The following is a 23,253-nucleotide window of genomic DNA, read 5'->3' as shown; positions in this document are numbered from 1 at the left end:
ATAAGGCTACCGTTGAACGATTTCATCTGCCTCCGTGTAAATATTTACCGTACGTCAGATGATGTGATACGGTGGCATTTTTGGCCATGGACGACAGATAGAACACCATGAAGAACTTCCAAATATGTCTGCTTAGGTATGAATAATGTCTTCATTCAGCCCAGCTTACAGAACATCGAACGCCTGAGTAACGGATAATGAAGAAACGGCTACAAAATGTCTGATTTACATCCAGATTGCATCTTATGGAAGGCCAAGCGCCGTCCATTGCCTCACAACAGCCGTAGCTCCTGGACGATCCACATTGCTCATTCAGAAATTATATTTGGATCACTATTATCTTGGAATCCTATCACACTTTGAGGTCCTGTGCATGCAACTTGCCGAGTCCCATAAATGACATACTGCCCTGCAGGAGAGGGAGCGTGACGACGAGCAGGCTGCCTACATTGAATATGTGAGGATATAACATGTTATGGCTGTGAAAACATCAATTTTTGATCCTATTGTTGTCACGTTGTTGTCATGTTACATATGATGAGTTGAGTTGCTAAAAGAGGATGAGCTGTCCCCCTGCTCAATGAAACAGCAGTAAGACTCCACCCGGGTAACTGTGAAAATGGTAAAAAAACAAAACAAAACAAAAAAAAACAACAATGGCAGAGTCATCGGAAATTTTGTTAAAGGTTCGGCTAATGCCATCTGTCAAAGTCTGGATACGTCTGTATACCAGCTGAAAAATGAATAAAACAGTCTGAAAAACGTACGCCTTCAGTTTTCATACGGAATTGTTAAATGGTGCAGTGGGACAGATCCTTTATTTTGCTGAAACAAGGAAAATCCATCCATCCTTTTGTCTGTCGCATCCCAACTGATTGTATTTTCGTAATGTTTGGGACTCATGTATTGGGAATTCAAGATTTATTCTCGAGAGCAGGATCAAAATGAAGGGACAGCATTGCTTTATTTTTTGGTATGATTTGTACAGTATGTGGATATAATGACAACAAGGATTGGCTATGACAAGGATTACTTGGTCTCATCTATTTTGACTAGGTCTCAATCCCTCCAAGTCTACGTCTTGGCTAGGTATTGGGTTATGTGGTCTGGAGATAGAATTTCTTGCTGTTGAGTGTTGAACGCCCTGAGAGAAGGCTCAGGAACAAAAAAAGCAAAACAGGAATTCCATTGCAGGTGGCCATTAAAAAACTGCCTTCATTGGAATAGTATATTAGTTAGTCCTTTATCGTGCACTTGGGCCGCATGCCAAATGCATAAAGTTGCATTTGAAAGCGAGGGAATGTCCGCTTGTGAGTGAGTGGAGGCACATAAAGGCTAGAGTAATCCAGTTAATGGCGAATTAGAGAGGTGTTAATCAGGCAATGGTGTGTTGACTGGATCCACCTGATGCACACGTTCATCCCATCAGCCGCACAAGGAGGAGGCACTGGGGGATAAGGTGTTTTTGGGGCCAGATTAGAGACAGTGACACTAAGGTGAGGCTCTGCAGGGATGTGACCTCCTACAGAAACTAAAAGTGAACAGCAGCTAATAAAAAAAGCAGGTTGAAGCCTCTTTTGTTTTGTTGCCATTGAACCGTGCTCAGCACGTTTGACGTGCTCGCCGCACCAAACTGAGTCATGGCTTTCCCACAAAATCAATATGTACCATCATGAGAGGGAATGATCACATGGAGGGATGCTGTTATGGTGGCGGTGTTGCCTTAGAACCAACCAGTGAAATGCTCATAGTGCAGTTTGGAGAATTAAAATCCTGATCTTGACTTTCCCGTGCAAGGTGTGCACGGCAACGTAAAAAGTGTGGCACCGTAGTATCCCCCCAATGACAAATGATATGTGAACCACTACACTACGAATGGCTATTTTGTGCAGACTCAACATTGTAATGCAAAGTATTTAAAGAATGTTGCCGTCCTCCCAGTCCAGTGACATTTTGTTGTTGAGCAGTCAACGTCCAGCAGCTCTGTCCTTTAGCTACCGTAAAACTACAGATGGTATCCTAAATTGTTATATACAGTCATTCCATGTTTATCATGGTTAATTGGTTCCAGACCCGACTGCAATAAGTGAATTTTCACGAAGTACGATTCAAGGTTAACAATTGGAATATTTTTGTAGTTTGAGGATAGAAAACCTGTTTATGAGTTTCGAAATACAACTTTTGCCATTATTATAGCCGTGTAGACAAGAAATAACACCCTACAGTCACACTCCTATTATTCTTTTTTTACAACACGTTGTGCAACACTTATGTGCAGGCTACGGGATCACTGCAGGGACACAAGAGACGGCCGCGGCTTTAAAGCATGCTGCTGAGCTAACTAGTTAGCCTCAAATTTGTGGATTCTAAACTAAAAATTAAACGAAAAGAAAGGGTTTCAAACAGAGTGGGGAAGAGGGGCAAAGTAAGAATTAAAAGAATTTACCACTTCCACACGGAAAGGGAAGATACATTTTTTTCACTCTATTATGTCGGACATGCCCTGACTGACTCCATGTAGTGTTAAAGTAATGTAATGTAATGTCATGTCTCATCAGTGTAACATTACTGACGCCTAGTGGCCAGAATACTACATATAACTTGTCTTTCAATATTTTTTTACTAATAATAGGCCATAGTCAACCACGAAATATAGATCATTTATTAATTAACTCATTTGTGAAAAAATGCAGAGGGAGCGATGTTCGAACCGCGATGTAGCGAGGGACGACTGTAGTATAGCTCGGTAACTTTGGTACGCCATAATCCCGTTGCGGTAAATACCGCGGTTTTAAGATTACAGTTCTAAGAAATTACAAACTGCTAGCAGGTCAATCTCCAATAAATAAAACCGTTAAATAATAAGTAGGGATGCTCCGATCGTCTGCTGTGTCGTATTGAGCTTGACGCAGGCTAACGTTGAACGTTGGAGACCCCTGCAACCTGGACGCGGAATTCATTCTCTTTTAAATTAAGCAGGATACATTTCTATTTAATAAAGATATTTATATCTATTATTTTATTCTGTTAATTTTGTTATCGTCCCATGTATTCGTATCACTCCAAAACATGCATCAAATTAAATTCAGGTTTGTGTCAAATTGTTGTAGAAAAATTGTTTCACACAAATAAAGGCAAAAAAAGATAATCTGCCCAAACGTTTATTTTTTTAATATTTACCTATTTGCCAGGGGCCCTTGGAATTGTCTTACGACGCCCGTGACCAATAGCACTCATCATAAATAATAGATAATAATAATACATAAATAATAATAGTTTACAAGGTTTCTTTTTCAGAAAGTGCAACAATGCCCCAACAGGAGTCTTTCACGACGCAAGAGAGTTTTCAAGCTCTGGCTTCTTCTTGGCACTAACGCTAGCCATGACTCCTGCTAGCCAAAGGCCGGGCTGCACTTTATTTGCAATAGAGTAGAAGTGTGACTACATGGCATTTCCTGTCCCTCACTGAATGTGTTCTGTTCTGAATGTTCTGTACCAAAAAATCTGATTACGACTACATATACTCTTACACCCCAGTAATGGTATTCCATTTGCTAAATATATCATTTTTAGAAGTCAAAATTTGCTGCTTCTCACTACGAAGCAACATCGTGAACCGTTGGGCTGCTACTGTACCAAACTGTACCGCTTGGTGGAAATGAGGCTTTTTGATGTACCTTTTATGGAACTCTTGTAATCCTCTCTGCACTACAAAGAAAAGAACCATGACAAGAGAACGCTAACTGCTGTCCCACATTTGGCCTCCATCTCCTCTGCCTTTGTGCCTCGATGGCCCCCAGGCAGTGTCCTGTTTTACCAACCTCCACCCTCCACGTGCTGACAGGCAGCCCCGGTGAGCCCTAACCCAAAGCCCTGGGACTCAGCGGGAGGCTGGGAGGGGAGGCAGCTCGCGTGAGGGGGATTAACAACACGCTGCTCGTCTCTCTGCTGTCACTTACACTCTGCTGACGATTAGCCAAAAGAAGTGAGGAAACAGCTCGGAGAGGCGACAGTTGTGGGTAAACAGATTGGTGCAAAGAAAAGCAATTATGGAAGGCTGCTGCATTGCGAAACTAAGAGGAAAACCTAGGGCCGTCAAAAATAGTGCGTTAACGGCGGTAACTAATTTATTTCAGTAATTACATTACATTTTTTTAGCATAATTAATGCATAGCCATCATGACAAGCCACGCCTCTCCATTATGGCCACAGACGGCGGCACGGTGTAGCACCCCACAGTCACACAGAGTCTGCCGCTCTTTTATAGCTTTATTCTGACCTGAAGACATCAACAGCAGTGCACTTCCAACACCATATGTGTGTCTTCAACTCACAAACACGTCTCCAGTCCGTTCAGCCTTGGAATGGGACTTCCTCATTGTCACCGCACGATGCATTTAAGGACACTCCGAAAATCACAACAACCTCTTTATTACATGTGTATGTGTTGTCTAAATGAGACAAAGAAAAAACAAGTAGACATTCTTATCACTCACTTACAATGTGGAAGTACAATTTGCTGCATTTACGTATGCTCGAAAATCCCAGAAAATAAACTCAAACGTGAATTCAGCTTAAGTGTCTTTGATTGCAATCCCTCATTGCTCATAATAACACAGTTAAAGTGTGATTCAAATGTTCTGCTACTGTTAAACAAACTATTGTTGGGCAAATAGACTTTCAGTCATCTCTGCTATCTTTTAGTTTGATTTAGTTTTCAGTTCATTTGGAGCTTTTAATACATACAAATATATGTAATCCTGCTCTGTCATTTACATTTTTTTCAATAAAATACAGTAAAAATGGGCATATTTCAACTATACTTGAAAATGGTGATTAATCCTGATTCATTAATTTGAAAACTGTGATTAATCTGATTAAAATTTAAAATCATTTGACTGCCCTAGTAAAAACACATGCATCCGAGCTCAATGCATGCGTCTTGGCATGCCCACACTAATGCCCGTTCACCTTGACGCATGTCTGCCTCCAGAAGAGACGCTTCTGACATGAGAGCTGTGGTAAAGAAAACCGACCTGACACTCGCTTTCACACATGAATAAATTAATGCAGCATGCAAAATTCAGATGCTCTCGACGAGGACTGCAATTGACCATTATGTTCTTAATCGATTAATCTGTAGCTTCAGTGAGACCCTTGAAGGACAAAATCAATATGAACCAAACACAAACAGCGATTTGGTCCGCAACATATCAGCAAAGAGGCAAAAATGTCGATCGCTGTTTTCCAAAGCCACAGCTTACGTGTGTGAATATCTTGTTTTGCTTAAAACACAAAGATAATAGGTCTGCTTTCATGGACTACTAAGGAAATAAAACAAATATTCACATTTGAGAGGTTGAAATCAGACGACGTTTACATTTTAAAATTAAAAAACAGTGAATAACAAATACCAAAATAATTGGATGATTAATTGGATAATTGATTAATCATCAATTCATCATGAATTGTTGTAGCTCTATTCCCAACAACGCATGCTGTGTGCATGTTGGATAGTTTCACTCCTGAAATTAGTGATTTAAATTGCATACAATAATGTATCATTAAAAACCAGAGCCATTATACTAATATTTTCACATTTGTGGCATCACCTTCGGGTTGTGTTCCAAATGCTTTGGAAGACATTCTAGCATACGTGTAATCCAGATATCATCATTACCTTATCCCAGTAGAAACTCAAATTCCAGAGATTACCATAAAAACCCAACAAAAGTCCAGTTAGCCAAGAGAAGAAGTCATGAAATACTGTTGGTACCCAGCTAGCTTCCTGGTCGCTAATCCTGTTAGGAGGCTGAAGATGCTGCCGATGATCAAACGCCCTGCAGATGTGAGCTGAAAGGTTGGCTTCAGCGAGGCTAATTGCAGCATTTGAGAGGTGGCACCCTCAAGGAGAAACCAGACTTCGATTCAATTGGTGACAGTCCATTTGAGTGTTGTAGGAAGACAAAAGTGTAGACCTTTGTAAACAAACTAGACATGTCTGTCTGACTTGTATAATGGATATGGCAAGTCATACTGTTCAACTCCAGTCTTGTAGGTGGTGATAACGCACATTGTGAGTAGACATACAGCAAACAAGACTATCACATAAAAAGGGGAAAATAAGTTGTTGCACTGTTTTTCATGATTTCTTTTACTCAGAGTTCCCACAAATCAGATGCCGTAGCAGAACATCAGGCCTCAAGCCATCTTTGTTAATCTCAAATTCACAGGTCATCCCTGCTCCAGTGCTACCCTCAAAGACAGAATGTTGGCGGGATGACTTATTCCCCCCAGTCCGCATCAATGCAGATTATACGCACCAATGTTCTGATTTAGTTCAAATTGGTTACCTAGTTTTTCAGTAATCCTGCTAACTGACTAACAAACACAAATGGCAAAAAAACCCAAAACCTCTCGCCTCACATGCTTTGTGCTTGGCAGGGGTAAACAGCGGCTGCCTCTGCCCTAGTGCTGTCTTTCTATTGGCTGATGCTTCAAATGAGTTCTCCCCCACTCTATGTCCACCTATCGCTATACAAGAGTGTCGCACACTGCATGCACATCAGTATAAACCCCGACACACACACACTTGCAGATGAAAGGCAAAGCGACAAAAGACGAGCGGACAGCCGGGACGGCACTGCTGTCAGCTTCCGCTGATGAAGAAAAATGGAGCGCGGCCGCTCTTCAGCCAGCCAGAAAAACACTGCATTTGTCTGTCATGTCATAATCGGCAAAAATCATCACAAGCGTTCTCTGGCTGACTTCTTTGCCCGAAGCTGGCCCTGGTTTAAATCGACCCACATAGACGTGGGCGCCATGGAAGCCAGGCATCCGTATGCATGGCCAGATGGAGGGCAAACACAGGAAGTGACCTTATAGCCTCCTGTCTCCTCTCATTTGTCCTCCATTTCAGGCTTTTCCAAACTACCTCCTTCCACTCCATCCCTTCTATTAGTCTCACAAATATCGCCTGAAAAGGAGCTCTTTGCAGCACCAAGATCACAGCCTCACACAAAACAATGTCTACTGTCGTAGCTTTTCCCAAAACACAATGGGACATCTGGAGTGGGAAGAAGGTCCTAATTACCTCCACTGGAACAACAGAATGAGAAGAGTCCAGAACAACGGCACTGCGATGCACGGTGCTGAGAGAAAAGTAGATTTCTGTCATCCAATCATTCATGCAATAAAACCGCAGCTTTAATAATTGATTGTTTTTGACTCACTGACTCATTGAAAAAATGGCCAAAATTCACAAAGCCAAGCTTTCATTGCTGCTGATCAGAAAAGAAAATTGTGTTGTGATATACTTTCCCTGAACGTATCATCTTTAGAGACTTGAGAGTGTAGTCAAAATGTATGCCATGTGATGATAATGACAAGTAATGATGATAGATCAAATTAATTATAATGAAAGAAAAGTGTATTATGACCACATATCATTATTATAAATGTAATGTTGATGAAAAAAATGTTTTTAAAGTTACTAAAGTTAAAAACAAGGCATTCCTGGGATTCAAATTTTGAATTTCAAGAGTATCGCACAGAACAATGGCAATAAGAAACCTGCAAACACGTTTCTGTGAAGGAACATTCAGCTCATCTTCATCCACAATTTTTCTGCTCTTGTTTTAAAGCCTTTTCAGGATGTTTTTCAGGGTTTTAGCACTTTTTGAGGTCAGATTTCAAGCTTTTCCAGTACTTTGCAGCTGTGGCAACACACATTCGTATACAAATGTCACCTTTCTACAGGTAGACCTTGATAGCTAGAATTATAATCAATGTTCGCATACATTACCCAAACCTACGAAACCAAATAATTTATGTTTAGTAAATATAATGTTATTGATTCCCTGATTGTTTTGCTCTAATGCCTATGATCCTACTTTGAGATATGCTTAAAAAGAACAGAATATCTTATTATCGCCTAATAAACAACATCAACTGTGGGGGCAAAAGTCACTGCTGAGCCACATGCACGTTGTTTAATGCCTCGTACGGGTGGATGAGTGGCGTTTAAACGGCTGCTGCAGCATCCAAACAGCACATCTCTGTCCAGTCCAATAACTGTCATTCTGTATGGACACATATGGGAGGTGGGCTGGACAGGTGGGGGGGTGTAATCCCAATGTAAACACTATGTCTTCCACAGATATGGATGATGTTGTGGAGATGGAATGATGATATGATGAGGTGGGGGAGGCAGTGCTGATGTTATGTACTCACAGCTCTGAATAGAGGATGTGCAGGTTGCCCAAATTATCAGTGTAGTTGGCCGGACTGAGCCAAGGCAGCACCAGCAGCAGCAGTGCCTTCATGGTCGCCTCCTTTCTCCTCGCAGCGCTGCTCAAGCTCCCTCCTCGTCTTCTTCTACTACTCCTCCCTCCAGCCCTTCACAACAACCACTCTCCTGCACACCCCCTCCTCCTCCTCTTCCTCTTCCACCTCCACTCTACTTTATGCCAGACCCCCCCACCTTACCTCCCACACCCCCTGCCTCCTTCTGGGACGAATCCTTCCGACCCTTCCGTGCCCACCCCCCCACCCCCCCGGCGCTGTCACCAGAGGTTTCTCCTCTGAATTGGAGGTCGTCAGAAGAAGATGATGAAGAAACAGAAGGAGAGGCGCAGAGGAGACGTCCCGCTGTGGCACAGGAGGAAGAGGAGAAAGTGCGAGAGGAGGAAGAAGAACAAGGTGGCACATTTGGACCACAATCGGAGATGTGCAGCCCGTTTAATCTGCTCTGGGCAGTGGCCAGTTGTAAGAGGATTTGCGCTCGTATGCGTGTGTGTGCATGTCTGCCTCCCTCGGTGTGCGTGTGTGTGTGTCGGAGCGAGAAGAGTGCATGCAGGCTGTGACTTATACTGCAGCAGAAACCAATGAGGAGGAGGGGTGATGGAGGAGGAGGAGGAGGAGGGGAAATAGAGAGATGGAGTGGACCAAACTGAAGCAGGAGGGGAGGGGAGATACCTGCCACTATTGTGATTGGCTCTTTCTTCACACACATATGCATGCACACGCATACGCACACATGTACAACCTCTGCATTGGCCTCCCCTGCATGCACATACTTGTACAGTATGTTGGCCATAAAGCAGAGGAGAGAAATAACCTCTCTTCTTCATCGATGAGCGGTGTGGCGTGATCACAAGAACACAAGAACATGCTTACACCCATGGAAGAAAAAAGACAGCAAAGACGAAAGACAGCAAAACACACAGTAGAGAGAGCCAATAATGAAAGCAGGGATGGTAGCTGGTCTTAGCATGTTGACTTAAAGATCCCCTTTCATGTAGAAGTGACTTTTTAGTGATGTCTAACAGTAATTTATGTCCCTAAAGCCTGTTTATGAACACCAAGCATGAGAAAAATCTGTCATCTACTTCACTTGCTTTTGAATTTGTGAGTTTTCATGACATTATGAAGAAAAATTGCAGCAAATAAAGGACATTTTCCAGAACAATATGTGTAAAGGAGAGAAAATATGGGGAATTCTGCACCCGACTGCCAACTGTGGTGCAACAATGTTATTTTACGCTATTTACGTTTTTTTAAATTTTTAACTATTTTCTAAAGGTAAACAAAAAAAAACGGGTTTTGTATTAACATTTTTGAGAGTCAATATCTGATGACATCATAGCCGGGTGACGTAACTTCCGGTTATGGTTGCCACTTTGTTCGCTAGCTAATAGGATGCTAAGAAAGAAGGATGTTTTCTCAAGCAGGACTCAAGCAGTGTATTAAAAACACGACAAGACGCGCGCCATATGGTACACTAACCGGAGAATGCACGCAACCTGAGGCAAAATTATGGCGTAAATTTTTTATGTTAACCAAAAAACACGCTAACCGGGGCTTACGCTAACTGAGGTTCCGCTGTAAAGAACATCAATGCAATGTTTTGATGACATGAGTTTTGCAGAAACATATACATGTCCTCGTTCAGATGCGTATATTGTTGTAAGTCAGCTTAATCGCTTTAAAACAATACATTGCTATAGATCTAAAACAGTAGGTTTTGCCTTCTGCTACATGCAAAGATTTGTTTTATGATCTGTTAAATATTACACATTCTCATTTATTTGCACACTTTTTATCTCCTTTGGTGCCTGCAGCCAAGCAGAAAGGCGCTGGGTATTAACTGGTGTAAATAAGTCTAATGGGCTTCATTGTGCATGCATGGACATACTTCGGTTACAGGCTGAAGTTGTCAACGTGCGCATTCCTGTGATGGCGTACATTTTCCTACCCTATTTGAGTAGTCCACAGGGCAGGCAGGAAATGTGATTAAATTGTGTCAGGATGCAGTTTGCATGAAACAAAAAAAAAAAGTCTGGCCCCTCAGGATTCGATTAATATGTTTTTTTTTACATTAACTCTCTAAAAAACACACTCATGGGTACTCACACCTCCCTTTTCCTTTTCATTTGCCACCCACAGCAGCCAATTTGTCGCCTAATTCATCACAGCTTCACTGTAGTAATCATCCAGACCTCATTTTAACCTAAAGCGCTCACATTATGTACTCACACAGTCATGGAAACACAATTTGGGACCATGTGAAAATAGTGGAAATGACTCATTACCACAGAGATCCAATTCAAGAGCTGTATCAAAAAGGCTACCTATATAAAAGCTAATAATGCCATTTTCCTGGTATACTGTATCACACAGAGAGCTGTTTCTATTATTTTGAGTTCCACATGTAGCTGAGTAAGGTAGCCAAATATAAGAGAGACCTCACACTATAACGCAGTATGTGGCGTTTCCCAGAAAAAACAGCTTCATTATCTTTATGAAAGCTGCCTTTTTGATAGAGTGTTTGCATTAAATGTGGCGTACCTATTAAAGCGTTTGAATGAAGCGTGCACTTGTACTGAAGCAAACCTGTTTTCAACTTGCAGCAACGAGAGAGGGTGGAAAGTGCTTCTCACCCTGACTGAATTCCACGCAAGTCCTAACACGATCGGGTAACAGGGGAGAAAAAAGAAAAAGGACAACTTTGATCAACATGCAGCCCATTTTGCATTGGATTGCGTCTGGCTGTGCCCTGAATAAAAATTCAACGAGTGTGAAAGCAGCTATGGCCAGATGGCGCGGCAGTCTCGGCCATGACAACACTTGACCTGCTGCCAGATTGCGGCCACGGGCCTGACAGCGCCGCAGCAGAGTCATAGTGGAGTCATATAGAGGAGCATCTTTTTCGTTCCAATTCTGAGTACAATGTGAGAATGTGCACGTTCCTCCCAGAAGCAACACTAGCAAAAGGTGCAAAGCATCATGGAGTCACAGTGCTCCAGTGATGTACCACTTTCGAGTCATGTCTCCTATGATGTTACTAATTACCTTGTTGTCCAGGATGTCCAAAATAATGACTTAGATACACAAAATGGACAGAAAACAGTGGCAAAACTTCAAAACCCCTAAAATCGCACAAAGACATCAGCAGTAATGAACAAATGTCATCAAACTGCAGCGTAGCTTACAAGACTTCTTGCTTTTTTTTTGTTGGCACAATTATTCCGAAAAAGGAGCAGCCTCAAAAAGGGATGTTAAGAGAAGAAGAATAAAAAGCAAAAGAGGAATGCTAATGGCTGCGGTATGCATTTTTGAGTGTTTTATAAGTTTAACACTACATTAGAAAATGAGCTACAGGAAACCTTTGTCATTAAAGAAAGTGTTTAAATTGCGTTTTGTTGTTAATAGATTTTAGTAATAGTAACTTATTTTTACACTTGTATGGTCATGAATAATGCAACTCAATACATTACTTGTACAGTTAATAAAGCTTTATAATGGCAGCACTTTGACCCTGGCACAGATTATTTCGATTAAAACCTGTTTTGAAATCTGAACAGACAAGACTGGACAAGACTCGACTAGAACAAGACCACGTGAATCACCTTGTTTTTTTTAAACTAATGGAAGAAAAGATCAGGAATGAATCGAGATGAAGCAGAGAAAGGGGCAAAGAGCTAACGCAAACGGTAACTTTTTTAAGACATTCATAGGTCTTTTGTGATGAATGGAGTGAAAGAGTCTCTCCGTGGATATGTGCTGCTTGTGTGCTGATAAGTGCTGAGATGCACTAATCATCCCAAAGGCCTTCAGGCTTGCTGAGTGCTAATGAGCGTTAATGAAAACACACCCTGACTGAAGGAAACCAAAGCACAGCGCTCTTAATGTTGTATAAACACGGCAACTAAGTTAGTTTGGATGAAAGCTTTCCCTTTTGGGCATTGAAGCTACAGTCTGAGGTAGACTTATAGTAAAGTTTTATTATTGTTGTTAGTCTGTTTTTACTATATAGTAAGAAGTAGGCTAAATAGGAAGGAAATGCCTCCCAAAATACAACAAATACAGTGCCCCAGCTTTGTGTGGTGTATTGTGATAATTTAGAGTATATGTGGTGGTGTCACCTTCCTACCTGCTCTTGATATGGTCCTCCAGGTCGCCCCGAGCCAGGACTTCAGTGCAGTGGTCCTTAAAAGGACAAACAACAGTCAGTTTGTCCAGCAGCTTGTGCACCAGCAGGCTGGGCTTCCTGCAGCTCTGCAGCATGAGGGGCGCACGGCACACCGGGCAGAAGTCGCTCTCCAGGAGGAAGCTGGTGAGACATTCCTGGCAGTAAGTGTGTCCACAGGGCGTGTCCAGGGGACGGATGAGGGGCTGCAGACAGATGTGGCAGACAAGGTCAGTGTCCACCTCGTCTTTGTAAAGGTACTCGTGGTTCTCCTCCAGCTGGTGACTGTGGCCGCATGACGCACACAAATCAGGAGGTGGTGACTGGCGCCCGCAATTTGGCGACGACACAGGAAGTACTGTGGTGTCCTCCATCGCCACTGAAGGTTCAGGGTGCCCACTGGGAACACGGTAAACAGAATTAATACTTTTTCACACATTCTGATTTGTGTAGGTTTGTGAATGGATATACAAATATTTACAATATGTGTTTATGTGAATGGAAATACTTGGAAATACTATATGTTCTAATATTTACAAAAACTTGTGTATTTGAATGAAGAGACACCTTTACAATGTCTGTGAATGGACAGATTTTTACAATATGAGTGTATGTGAAGGGAATGATGTTTACAATATCTGTATGGAAATGTACTTACAGATGTTTACATTATGCGTGTATGTGAATGGATATACTGATATTGACAATATATGTGAATGCACATACTGTTATGTATACTATATCAATCTATTGACAGATGGATATACAGTAATAGAGTACATGTGAATGGACATGCTAATATCTCCAATATGTGCGTATGTGAATGAACTGAATGTGTATGAACTGACTGATGTTTACAATATACAGTGGTGTTTGCCCCCTTCCTGATTTCTTTTTTTTTGGTCATACTTAAATGTTTCAGATCATCAAACAAATTTAAATATTAGTCAATGACAACACAACTGAACACAAAATGCAGTTTTTAAATGAAACTTTTTATTATTAACAGAGAAAAAAAAATCCAAACCTACATGGTCCTGTGTGAAAAAGTGATTGCCGCCCTGTTAAAAATAACTTAACTGATTAATTGAGATTATCAGTGTGGAGAAAAGTTATAAAGCCATTTCTAAAGCTTTGGGACTCCAGCAAACCACAGTGAGATCCATTATCCACAAATGGCGAAAACATAGAACAGTGATGAACCTCCTCAGGAGTGGCCGGCCAACCAAAATTACCACAAGAGCGCAGCAACGACTCATCCAAGAGGTCACAAAAGACCCCACAACAACATCCAAAGACCTGCAGACCTCACTTGCCTCAGTTAAGGTCAGTGTTCATGACTCCACGATAAGAAAGACACTGGATAAAAACGGCCTGCATGGCAGACATCCAAGACCAAAACCACTGCTGAACAAAAAGAACATTAAGGCTTGTCTCAATTTTGCCAGAAAACATCTTGATGATCCCCAAGACCTTTGCGAAAATACTCAAATGATGAACTTTTTGGAAGGTGTGTGTCCCATTATATCTGGCGTAAAAGTAACGCCGCATTTCAGAAAAAGAACATCCTATCAACAATAAAATATGGTGGTGGTAGTGTGATGGTCTGGGGCTGTTTTGCTGCTTCAGGACTTGGAAGACTTGTTGTGATAAATGGAACCATGAATTCTGCTGTGTACCAAAAAGTCCTGAAGGAGAATGTCCAGCCATCTGTTCGTGACCTCAAGCTGAAACCAACTTGGGTTCTGCAGCAGGACAATGATCCAAAACACACCAGTGAGTCCACCAAACAAAATAAAGACTTTGGCTTGGCCTAGTCAAAGTCCTGAGATGAATCCTATTGAGATGCTATGGCATGACCTTAAAAAGGCGCTTCATGCTGGAAAACCCTCCAATGTGGCTGATTAACAACAATTCTGCAAAGATGAGTGGGCCAATATTCCTCCACAGCGCTGTAAGAGACTCATTGCAAGTTATGACAAATGCTTGATTGCTGCTAAAGGTAGCCCAATCAGTTATTAGGTTTAGGGGGCAATCACTTTTTCACACAGGGCTACGTAGGTTTGGATTTTTTTTTCTCCCTTAATAATAAAACGTTTAATTTAAAAACTGCATTTTGTGTTCAGTTGCGTTGTCGTTAAATTTGTTTGATGATCTGAAAGATTTAAGTGTGACAAACATGCAAAAATCAAGAAATCAGGAAGGGGGCAAACACTTTTTCACACCACTTTATTCATATGTAAATGATCAGACGGTCAGGACTCTGCTACCTGCTGTTGACATGGTCCTCCAGGTCACCAGGGGCCAGGACTCCAGTGCAATGATCAGTGGAGGAACAGGCCACAGTCAGCTTGTCCAGCATCTTATGAACCAGCAGGCTGGGTCTCTTGCAAGTTTGCATCATGAGTGGAGCTCGGCACACGGGGCAAAAGTCGCTCTCCAGCAGGAAGCTGGCGAGGCACTCCTGGCAGTAGGTGTGTCCGCAAGGCGTGTCCAGGGGACAGGCAACTGGCTGCAGACAGATGTTACAGACGAGGTTGTCGAGGGGTGGCGCAGAGGCCTCGGCCATTGCGAGTTCAGGCTGCAGGTCTGGTTAGGTGCGGTCAGGTAGTCACGAGCGGGAGACATTGGTGGGTCACTTTGCTAGGAGAAGAAACGTCATAAAGGATCAGTGAACGAGCTCAATGTGGTGTTGACTAATCAGAAGACTAGTGTGTGTCTAGATTCTCGCTTTCAGTACTCTTGATATTTACAGTGTGCGTGTATGTGAATGGATGTACTGATATTTACAGTACAATGCGTTTTTGTGTGAATGGACAGACAGACACTGTGAACATGTTGATATTGACAGTACTAACAGATCTGTACAATATGTGAATGTACTGACAGATGGTTAAAATATGTGTGTATGTGAATGGAAATAAAGATATTTATAATTAAGAAGATGCTACATGCACCGTGTGCACCTCATATTGAAAAATAGGCGGCTTCCATGAGCACGAGGGTGCGAACAGATGGGCTCAGTGAGACACACGTCACCTTGGCAACAGCCTTCTTGACGGCGCTTGAACAATGTAATGCTGCCTCCTTTCAAGACACCTGATTGGGTCTTGGTTGTGTCATCACATTATAGTCAACAACATCTGCACATAGAGCGTACATTATGCTAAAGAGTGAAATCACAGCAGGAGACAGTCTCGCTTTCATGCTTGTTGTGACATCAGTAAAGAGTCTGGAACATGAAGGCTGGTAAGAAAAGGCTGACTTGTCCTGACAAAGCCGACCTTAAGGTGAGGCGGCTGATTTATCACACGCTGTGACACCTGCTGCTTTTTCTGAAGGCTGGTTTCAGCAACATGACACACACACACACACACACACACACACACACGCGCACACATAAAAGCACAATCCTACAAGAGCACAACAAATGACATCCTGATCTGATGGGATTTGGCAAAAATATGAATATGTTCAATTGGATTTGTGCATGTGAAAATTGTTTTTAAATGTGTAATCTGCGTCACATCCAGATGAAATACTGAAAGCTTCACATCTGCAGGCGCAGAGCAAATTTGATTAAAATCGGATGAGATTTCGACAGAGATGAGTTTTCAACATGATGTGTATTTTCCTGTAAAAATACAAACATTAGCATTTAATTGATGAAAATTTAATTACCAAGCAAACTGCAATTTTGGTTTTACTTTTTTTTTTAATCAAAAAGACGATAACTGTATTATCATTGTGGAATGGATAGGCATTAATATAAAATAAAATCAAGTTTGGGCTTTTTTCCCCCATATTTTATTATAAATTCGAATTTATGTCATTTTGCTATTCGCTGGTTGTCCTGCTGGTCCTGCATTGTCATTGTGGAATGGATTAGCGCCATGATAGAAACAAATAAAGTGATATGAAATGATTTACATTTAAATTAAAAAAACACTTTTGCCCCAAAAATTATGAATTAGCGTTTTAATTAAGTATGCTCATGCAATGGATTGTCATCAAAATGATAAAATAATAATTATTATCATTATTATTATACATAATATGCCTATCGTCACCTGCCATTCTTAAGAAACATATAGACAAAAAATCATTCACACACTCACTTTCACACCTATGGACAATTTAAAGTCATGGTGTGTCTTTTTGGGATCTGGGAGGAAGCCGGAGTAGCCGGAGAAAACCCACGCAGTCACAGGCAGAACATGCACTCCACACAGATATGTCCCAACAGATATTCAAACCCTTGATCTCCTGAGTGTGAGGTCGACATGCCACGAACCACAAAGTCACCGTGCAGCTAGGTTGATTTATGATTGCAGGAAATTGCACCCAAACAAACAAAGGGATAAAATACATTGGTGGCGGTGATGAAAAATAGCTTCAAACTGTTTCCAACTTCTTATCTGATCTAAAAGTAGGATAACACAATCTCCTCAACTTTCTTCTCTCCTTGGAAAACGTCTCGTGCAAACAGCAACACGTCTGTATTAGGAATAGACGCTGGCTTCGTCCTCACTTTACGGTAACGACCTGTGAGTGGTATGATAATTGCAAAATAAACGCCTTTTCCCGCACACACAAACACATGCAAAGACGTGTACGTCTGCAGACAAAACAGTTGCCAGGACACACCCTCTTACCGAGGAAGTTTTGTTGACACTGCAGGAATCCAAAAGCACGTTTAATCACTAACTAACCCTACAAACACAGCAATCACTCCTTCCTTTATTATTCACAAGAAAAAAAGGTTTGTTGAAGTGTACCTCTCAAGAATGTGAACAGCTGACGTGAGAAACCTCAGCATTAAACCTCAGCATCTCAGTGCATTACGAGCCCCAGCGCAATAAGGCATACAAGCATACATCAAATAATTAGCATTTTATGTGATATACACTTGATGGACAGCAACAAAACGTGCATCTAAAACATAACCATTTCCCGCCTTTCCAGGCGCCGTCCCACATCTGATACTACCTCCAAATGGCGGAATATTGGTGGGATGACTTGCTGTCCTATATAAATGCCACAGGCACAAAAAATAAATTCCAAAATAGTCGTAGAGTAAAGAGTAGAGCTGCATTTGATTGTTTTTGCATGACAAGGTGGCTATCTTCTGTTTACACTTACAGTATATAGCAGTTTTATGATAAAACGTGTATATTATGAATAGGGCTGTCAAAGTTAACACGTTAATAACGAGTTCATAACGATTCCCTTTCACGCCACTATTTTTGTTTTGATGCGCGATTAACGTGCGCATGTTCTGCTTGACCCTTGGCCCACACCATAGTTTGAGGAAATGCAGCGGTGTGGCAGTTGATGTGCAGTCACAAGCGGGAACCAATGCTGAGCACAAATGGGCAAAGAAAAGGTTATTTTGAATGATAGGTTTAGCTTCAAAGCCCTGGCAAAGCTCTCTGTCCGTAAGACCTCAAGTATTTGTATCTACTGACGCTGTGAGTTGAGTTGTCACGGTGTACGCCGTGTCTCAAATGCCAGAGAGAAGCAACTGGAACACTGCAGGTATTAGTTTTATTGTCACAGAGCTACCATTGCATACGAGTGTTTTTTAGATTAAGCAGATCTCCACTCAAACAGTGTGGCCATCGTCTTTATGCTATTTTGTGCTCATTTGTCATTATATAAAGGCATAGAGTCTAAATTCCACAAGTATTCTTTGACCCTTTGTGAGTTACTCAGAGTCAGCTGGTGAGATAGGAGACCCGCGTGATAGCATCACCATCCTATGGCTGGACACACTGTGTGTTTATCTTCATGAAACACCCACACACAAATAGTCACAGGTAGTATAATGACAACAAGAAAGTGACGTTGTTCAGTGAATCTTGAACAAGTTACTACGTACCCCATGAAGGTGATATCCACTTGTAGCTTTCCCGTGGGACAAAAGCGAGCTCCAAACTAACAAGCAACGTGGTAAAAAGTCACATTTGGAGCCGGAAGACCAGAAGCTAGGCGGATAACACTGGCTAGTTAGGTTTGGTAAGGGAGTGATCAAACACGCTGCCATGGCATCGATTGGTGTAGCCTGTCTCAAGCTCAGTAGAGACGTGTCATTTTGTTGGCAACCCTACGTGACACAGCAGACATTTAGTTCTTGCCACCGCATGCCGATCATTTTTTGTGATTGGCTTTGAAAGGTGTTTATCAGCATACACCGATCGTGTGTTTTTTATGGACGATATTGATCGGTGGCCGATCGATCGGGGCGTCCCTAATTGTAATGTTAGTCATTTCGTGAGATTATTTGCTTGAAAAGAATGATATTTGAGTGACCAATGTCTACTTGTTGTACATATGTGTTTGTTTTTTATACTTTGAGGTTCATTTTTTGGATGAATTGCGATTAATTACGAGTTAACTATAGACAACATAAGTAACGATTAAATATTTTAATCAATACTACAACTACAACTTGCCTAATTATGAATAAAATTCTGATTTTCGAGAAAATAGGTGCAAAATACATGTATAAGTGTTATTATAACCCTCATTTTTGTGGAAAATATTTTTTGGGGGAAAAATTCTAGAATTTTAGGGGAAAAAAAGTTTTTTGGTATTTTGGTTTTTTTTAAATTATTATTTTGCAAAGAGAAATTTGTAATATTGGGACTAAAAAGTACACTTGTGATCAAAACTTTAAGACCTATTGAAAAATTGCAAGACTTTTTACATTTTGCACTGTTGGATCTTAAGGAGGTTCTAGGTTGAGCTTCAAAATGCAAAAATAAGAAATGAGAGTCAGACAAAAAATGTTCTGAGGAAATTGAAATAGGCTGTTCATCAGCTGACCAAAAGTTTAAAAGCCAAAATCTTGGCAAGTACAGGATGTGGAATCAATGTCATTTTCTGGCAGGTATTCTAACTGCCATGATCTCTTGATGGCAAAGGCAAAAAAGCTTTCTCTCTTTGAACGCAGTCAGATTTTGAGCTGCATAAGCAAGGCCTCTCACAGTGCACCATTGCAGCTGAGTATACACTAAATATACTGAGGGTTATTGCAACAAAAAAGTCAAATGGTAGAGCCACAAAAATGTCACTGGTCCTGAGCTGGAGGATCCAACTGGCTGTCCGTCAAGACACGGGACCACCCTCGGCCCAAAGTACGGTTTTCAGTCCAATAACCATCAGACGGCAACAGCGAGAGAAGGGTTTTAAGCAGGGATGCTCCGATCAATGGGCCACCGATCAATGTTGGCTGATGTACGTTTAAAAAAGTGATCAGCATATGCCGATAAATGCAGTTCAAAGCCGCTCACAAAAAGTGGAACAATGGAGCTTCAGGTTGTGCAGGGGCGTCAAACGGCAGATGGCTCTGTGGAGATGTTGCAGGGGGCATCCCACATGACTGAAGGCAATCGTCTGTGTGGTAATGACTGGCTTTTTCAAATGGACAACGCTGTAGTTCACAATGCCCACTTGACAAAAGACTTCTTCCAGAGGAATAATGTCACCCTTTTGGACCATCCTGCATGTTCTCCTGATTTAAATCCAATTGAGAACATTTGGAGATGGATGGCAAGGGTTTTTTTTTTTTAGCTAGGGTCTCAAAATTTTGAAGAGCTGCTCAGTTTAATGGTTGCTTGCAAAAACATTGCTTAGTCAATTTATTTTGTCTCACTCCCATTTCTTCTTTTTGCATTTTGCAGCTCTACTTAGAACCTCCTTTAGATCCAACAGTGCACAGTGTCAATTCTTGCAATTTAAAAAGAGTAAATACAATTTTGATCAGGAGTGTATTAGTTTAAAAACAAAACAAAGGCCATCATGACCTCACGAGAATCAATTCAGAAAGAAAAAGTTGTAATCTTACAAGAAAAAAATGGCCATTTTTCTGGAAAAAAAAAATCACAACCTAAGAACACATTTGTATTACATGGAAAAAGATCATACTATCAAGATAAAAAATATAAATTATTATTTGACAATAATATCATGACATCAGAAGAATAAACTTAGAATATTATGACATAAAGGAATTTATTTTTAAATTATGGGAAAAAGTTATTTTAAAAAAAGGCATTCTCTTACATGTAATACTTTGAGCAATAATGTATATTCTTTTTAGAGAAACCTTTTTAAAAAGTTATAGCAAATGTTTGCATGATTTCCGGGTGCAAAACGACTCAGGTATGTTTACAAAGACATGTCAAAGTCATTGTACCTCCAGCTATGTACTTTTTGTCATGAGTGTGTGTGACCTTAAAGGACCAGACATGTCCAGTCATGACATGTTTTGCCAAGTCAGCTAATAACTCTTTAGGCTAAAGACCAACCCAGCGACGAGCGACCTAAGTGGAAAAGCCTCTTCTTTTGCATAACAACTCTGGAAAACATTTATTGGGAAAATCCACTAACTGCTAGCTTGTAGCGCTCTTTGCTGCACTAACAAGGACCTCAAATAGAAGATACATGAGGCTAACACCTACAGTTTGCTAGCATTCCAGTTGACAGTCATTGTTGTACTGAACAAGGCAGTGACTCACAGGTGTAAACACTCCAAATGCGCTAAGTGTGTTTACTAGCAACACGGCACTGCTAAAAGATGTAAAGAAGGATAAACAGGCTGCTAGCTTTCATGCAGGTAGGACGGAAAGAAATCAAAATCTGCTTAATGCAAAAAGTTCTCTTCCGTCACAAATGCTTCAAATGACTGACCAGCACTGCAACAAACATTTACTCCAAGCAACAAATTAACGTCATCAGTCTGCCAAAACGCAATCATGCTAGTTTCGTTCTGACATGCCTCTCAAGCCCCATAACATTCCGATAAATGCCTTCATGTTCATGTACAGTTAGTTCCAATCCACTTCACAGAACAAGACAAGCATTTCCAGTAAAAAAAACAACAAAAAAACAAGTTTATGCAACTTTTTTGAGGTGGTGGTATGGTACTTTATGGTACCATAAAGTACCATTAAACAGACCACTTTAACAGTTGTTGACATTTGTTTGTTTTTACAAAAACAATAGTACAAACAGAAAGACAATAAAAACGAGTTTGAAAATGCCTGCGTTTTTCCCTTCGTTCCTGTCGCCCTCCCGTTTAAATAGTTTTCTGTAGATTTCACATTGCACTTGTGTGACAGCAATCTTTGAAGACAGCGGTGCAGCACATTGGCAATGGGTGTTCATGGGTGTGTTAATTTTTCTCTTCTTTTAAAGCATTTTAAAGAATGTAAAGCATATGTAGAAAACAAATGGCGATAATAACAATTCTAAACTGCACACACCTTAAATCCACAACGTCTCCTGCAATGCTAACATACTGTACTAGCAGGGGTTAGTAGCAGGGCTAGCAGCACAGACTGAAAGTGTTTAGCTCATTATTACTTCACATGTAATTGAAACTGACCAGAACAAAGATTGTAGTCAGAACCAGAACATGTGCGGGCAGATGTGAAGCCACCTCAAGCAAATGGACGACTGCATCAGAACACTGTGTACCACACATGCACTGATGATTAGCTACACAACAATCTAAACACAACAGTACAGCGCTAATGATATCCATGCAAACAGAACCAGAACCATGTGTCACTTTCCCTTAAATCTCCTTGTTTTTAAAGATAAGTAAGATTCTCTTGTAGTAGAAAAGGCCAAAATAAACTTACAGGACTTCATGAGCAGTGAAGCTCACCTGGACAGGTAGAGCGTAACGTTCAACCACTGAAGAGGGCAGGTCCATAGAGGGGGTGGGGGGTGGGGGGGGGACTTTGTCCCGCTTGGGCCGCCAACAAGATGATTGGCTGCCGCTCGCTTGGGAAACTTTACTCCCAGTATGGCTTTTGAGGGACTTGTCCAACCTGCAAGTGACTTCACAAGGTGCTCGGCCCTGATAGGCCCAGCCAATCACCAAGCAGGATGTGAGCAGCCCTGAAGGGGGAGGAGCCACAGCAACTGTAAACAAAAGAACTGGACAAACCTGATCTTGGAGCAGGAACGACAGAAAAAATGACAACTGGGAGTTTTGGGAAAGTGACTAGGCGTAAGCTGTTAAACAAAGGAACGTAAGAATGACACTAAAAATTTAAAAATGACATCTTTTTATTTTTTTTTTAAGAAATAAAGTTGTAATCTCACAAGAATCGTCATGTAATGATTATGAATGAAAGTCTTGGGGTTTTGTTTGAGAAAATATGGGTGACATTTACCAGATGTGTTATTATGAGCCAAAGCTTTGTTTGAGAAAATCTTTTTATAGAAGATCAAATGTTCGAGAAAAAAACCCGTTATGACCTTCAGGGGAAAAAAAGTTGGACTGCCACAAGAAGAAATGTGTAATATTACAAGTAAAAGGATGAAGAAGTCATAATAATGACAGAAAATAAGTATGAGCTTTGGGGGGAAAAAATGGCCTCACGGGAATAAATTCAGAAAGAAAACTGTTGTATTTGTTAGATTTTAAAAAAGTCCAATACATCTGCATGATATCCCATGTAAAAATATTGTAATATCACAATTAAAAAGGCTTATTATCTGAGAATAACATCATGACTTCACAAGAATAAAGGTAAATAGTATGAGAAAACAAGCAATTTCTTTTTCAGAAATATGGGGAACAGTTTTGAGGAAAAATGCATATGTTTTATACTAGCAGGGGTCACCAACGGGTGCCCGCGGGCACCAGGAAGCCCCCCACGACCACATGAGGTGCCCACAAGCCTGCTTTTCATTCAGGTTTTCAGTTAATAATGAAAGAACAGTAGAAAGAAATGCATTCTGAAATACAAAATGTGAGTTGTGGA

At 41.0% G+C, this 23,253-nt stretch overlaps 1 protein-coding gene across 4 annotated transcripts in view; it reads right to left on the bottom strand.

The window, feature by feature from the left end:
• The window catches only part of lnx1 (ligand of numb-protein X 1), a 46,057-nt gene extending 23,766 nt beyond the window's left edge, over nt 1-22,291 (bottom strand). For 2 of the 4 annotated variants that reach the window (XM_054789777.1, XM_054789779.1), the window contains exons 1-3: nt 22,120-22,291; nt 14,740-15,112; nt 12,434-12,868 (exon numbers count right to left, since the gene is read on the bottom strand). In XM_054789777.1, coding sequence (XP_054645752.1) covers nt 12,434-12,868; nt 14,740-15,038 — 734 coding nt within the window. In that variant the 5' untranslated portion in view covers nt 15,039-15,112; nt 22,120-22,291. Of the gene's footprint in view, nt 1-8,232; nt 8,468-12,433; nt 12,869-14,739; nt 15,113-22,119 lie in introns of those variants that run through there. The other 2 variants (XM_054789778.1, XM_054789780.1) reach the window with 2 other exon arrangements.
• Nucleotides 22,292-23,253: the final 962 nt, after the last annotated feature.

This window comes from Dunckerocampus dactyliophorus, chromosome 10 (genome assembly GCF_027744805.1).
Source record: "Dunckerocampus dactyliophorus isolate RoL2022-P2 chromosome 10, RoL_Ddac_1.1, whole genome shotgun sequence".
Lineage (NCBI taxonomy): Eukaryota > Metazoa > Chordata > Actinopteri > Syngnathiformes > Syngnathidae > Dunckerocampus > Dunckerocampus dactyliophorus.
Note: the sequence above shows the minus strand (reverse complement) of the source record. Positions and strands in the feature narration are given on the sequence as shown.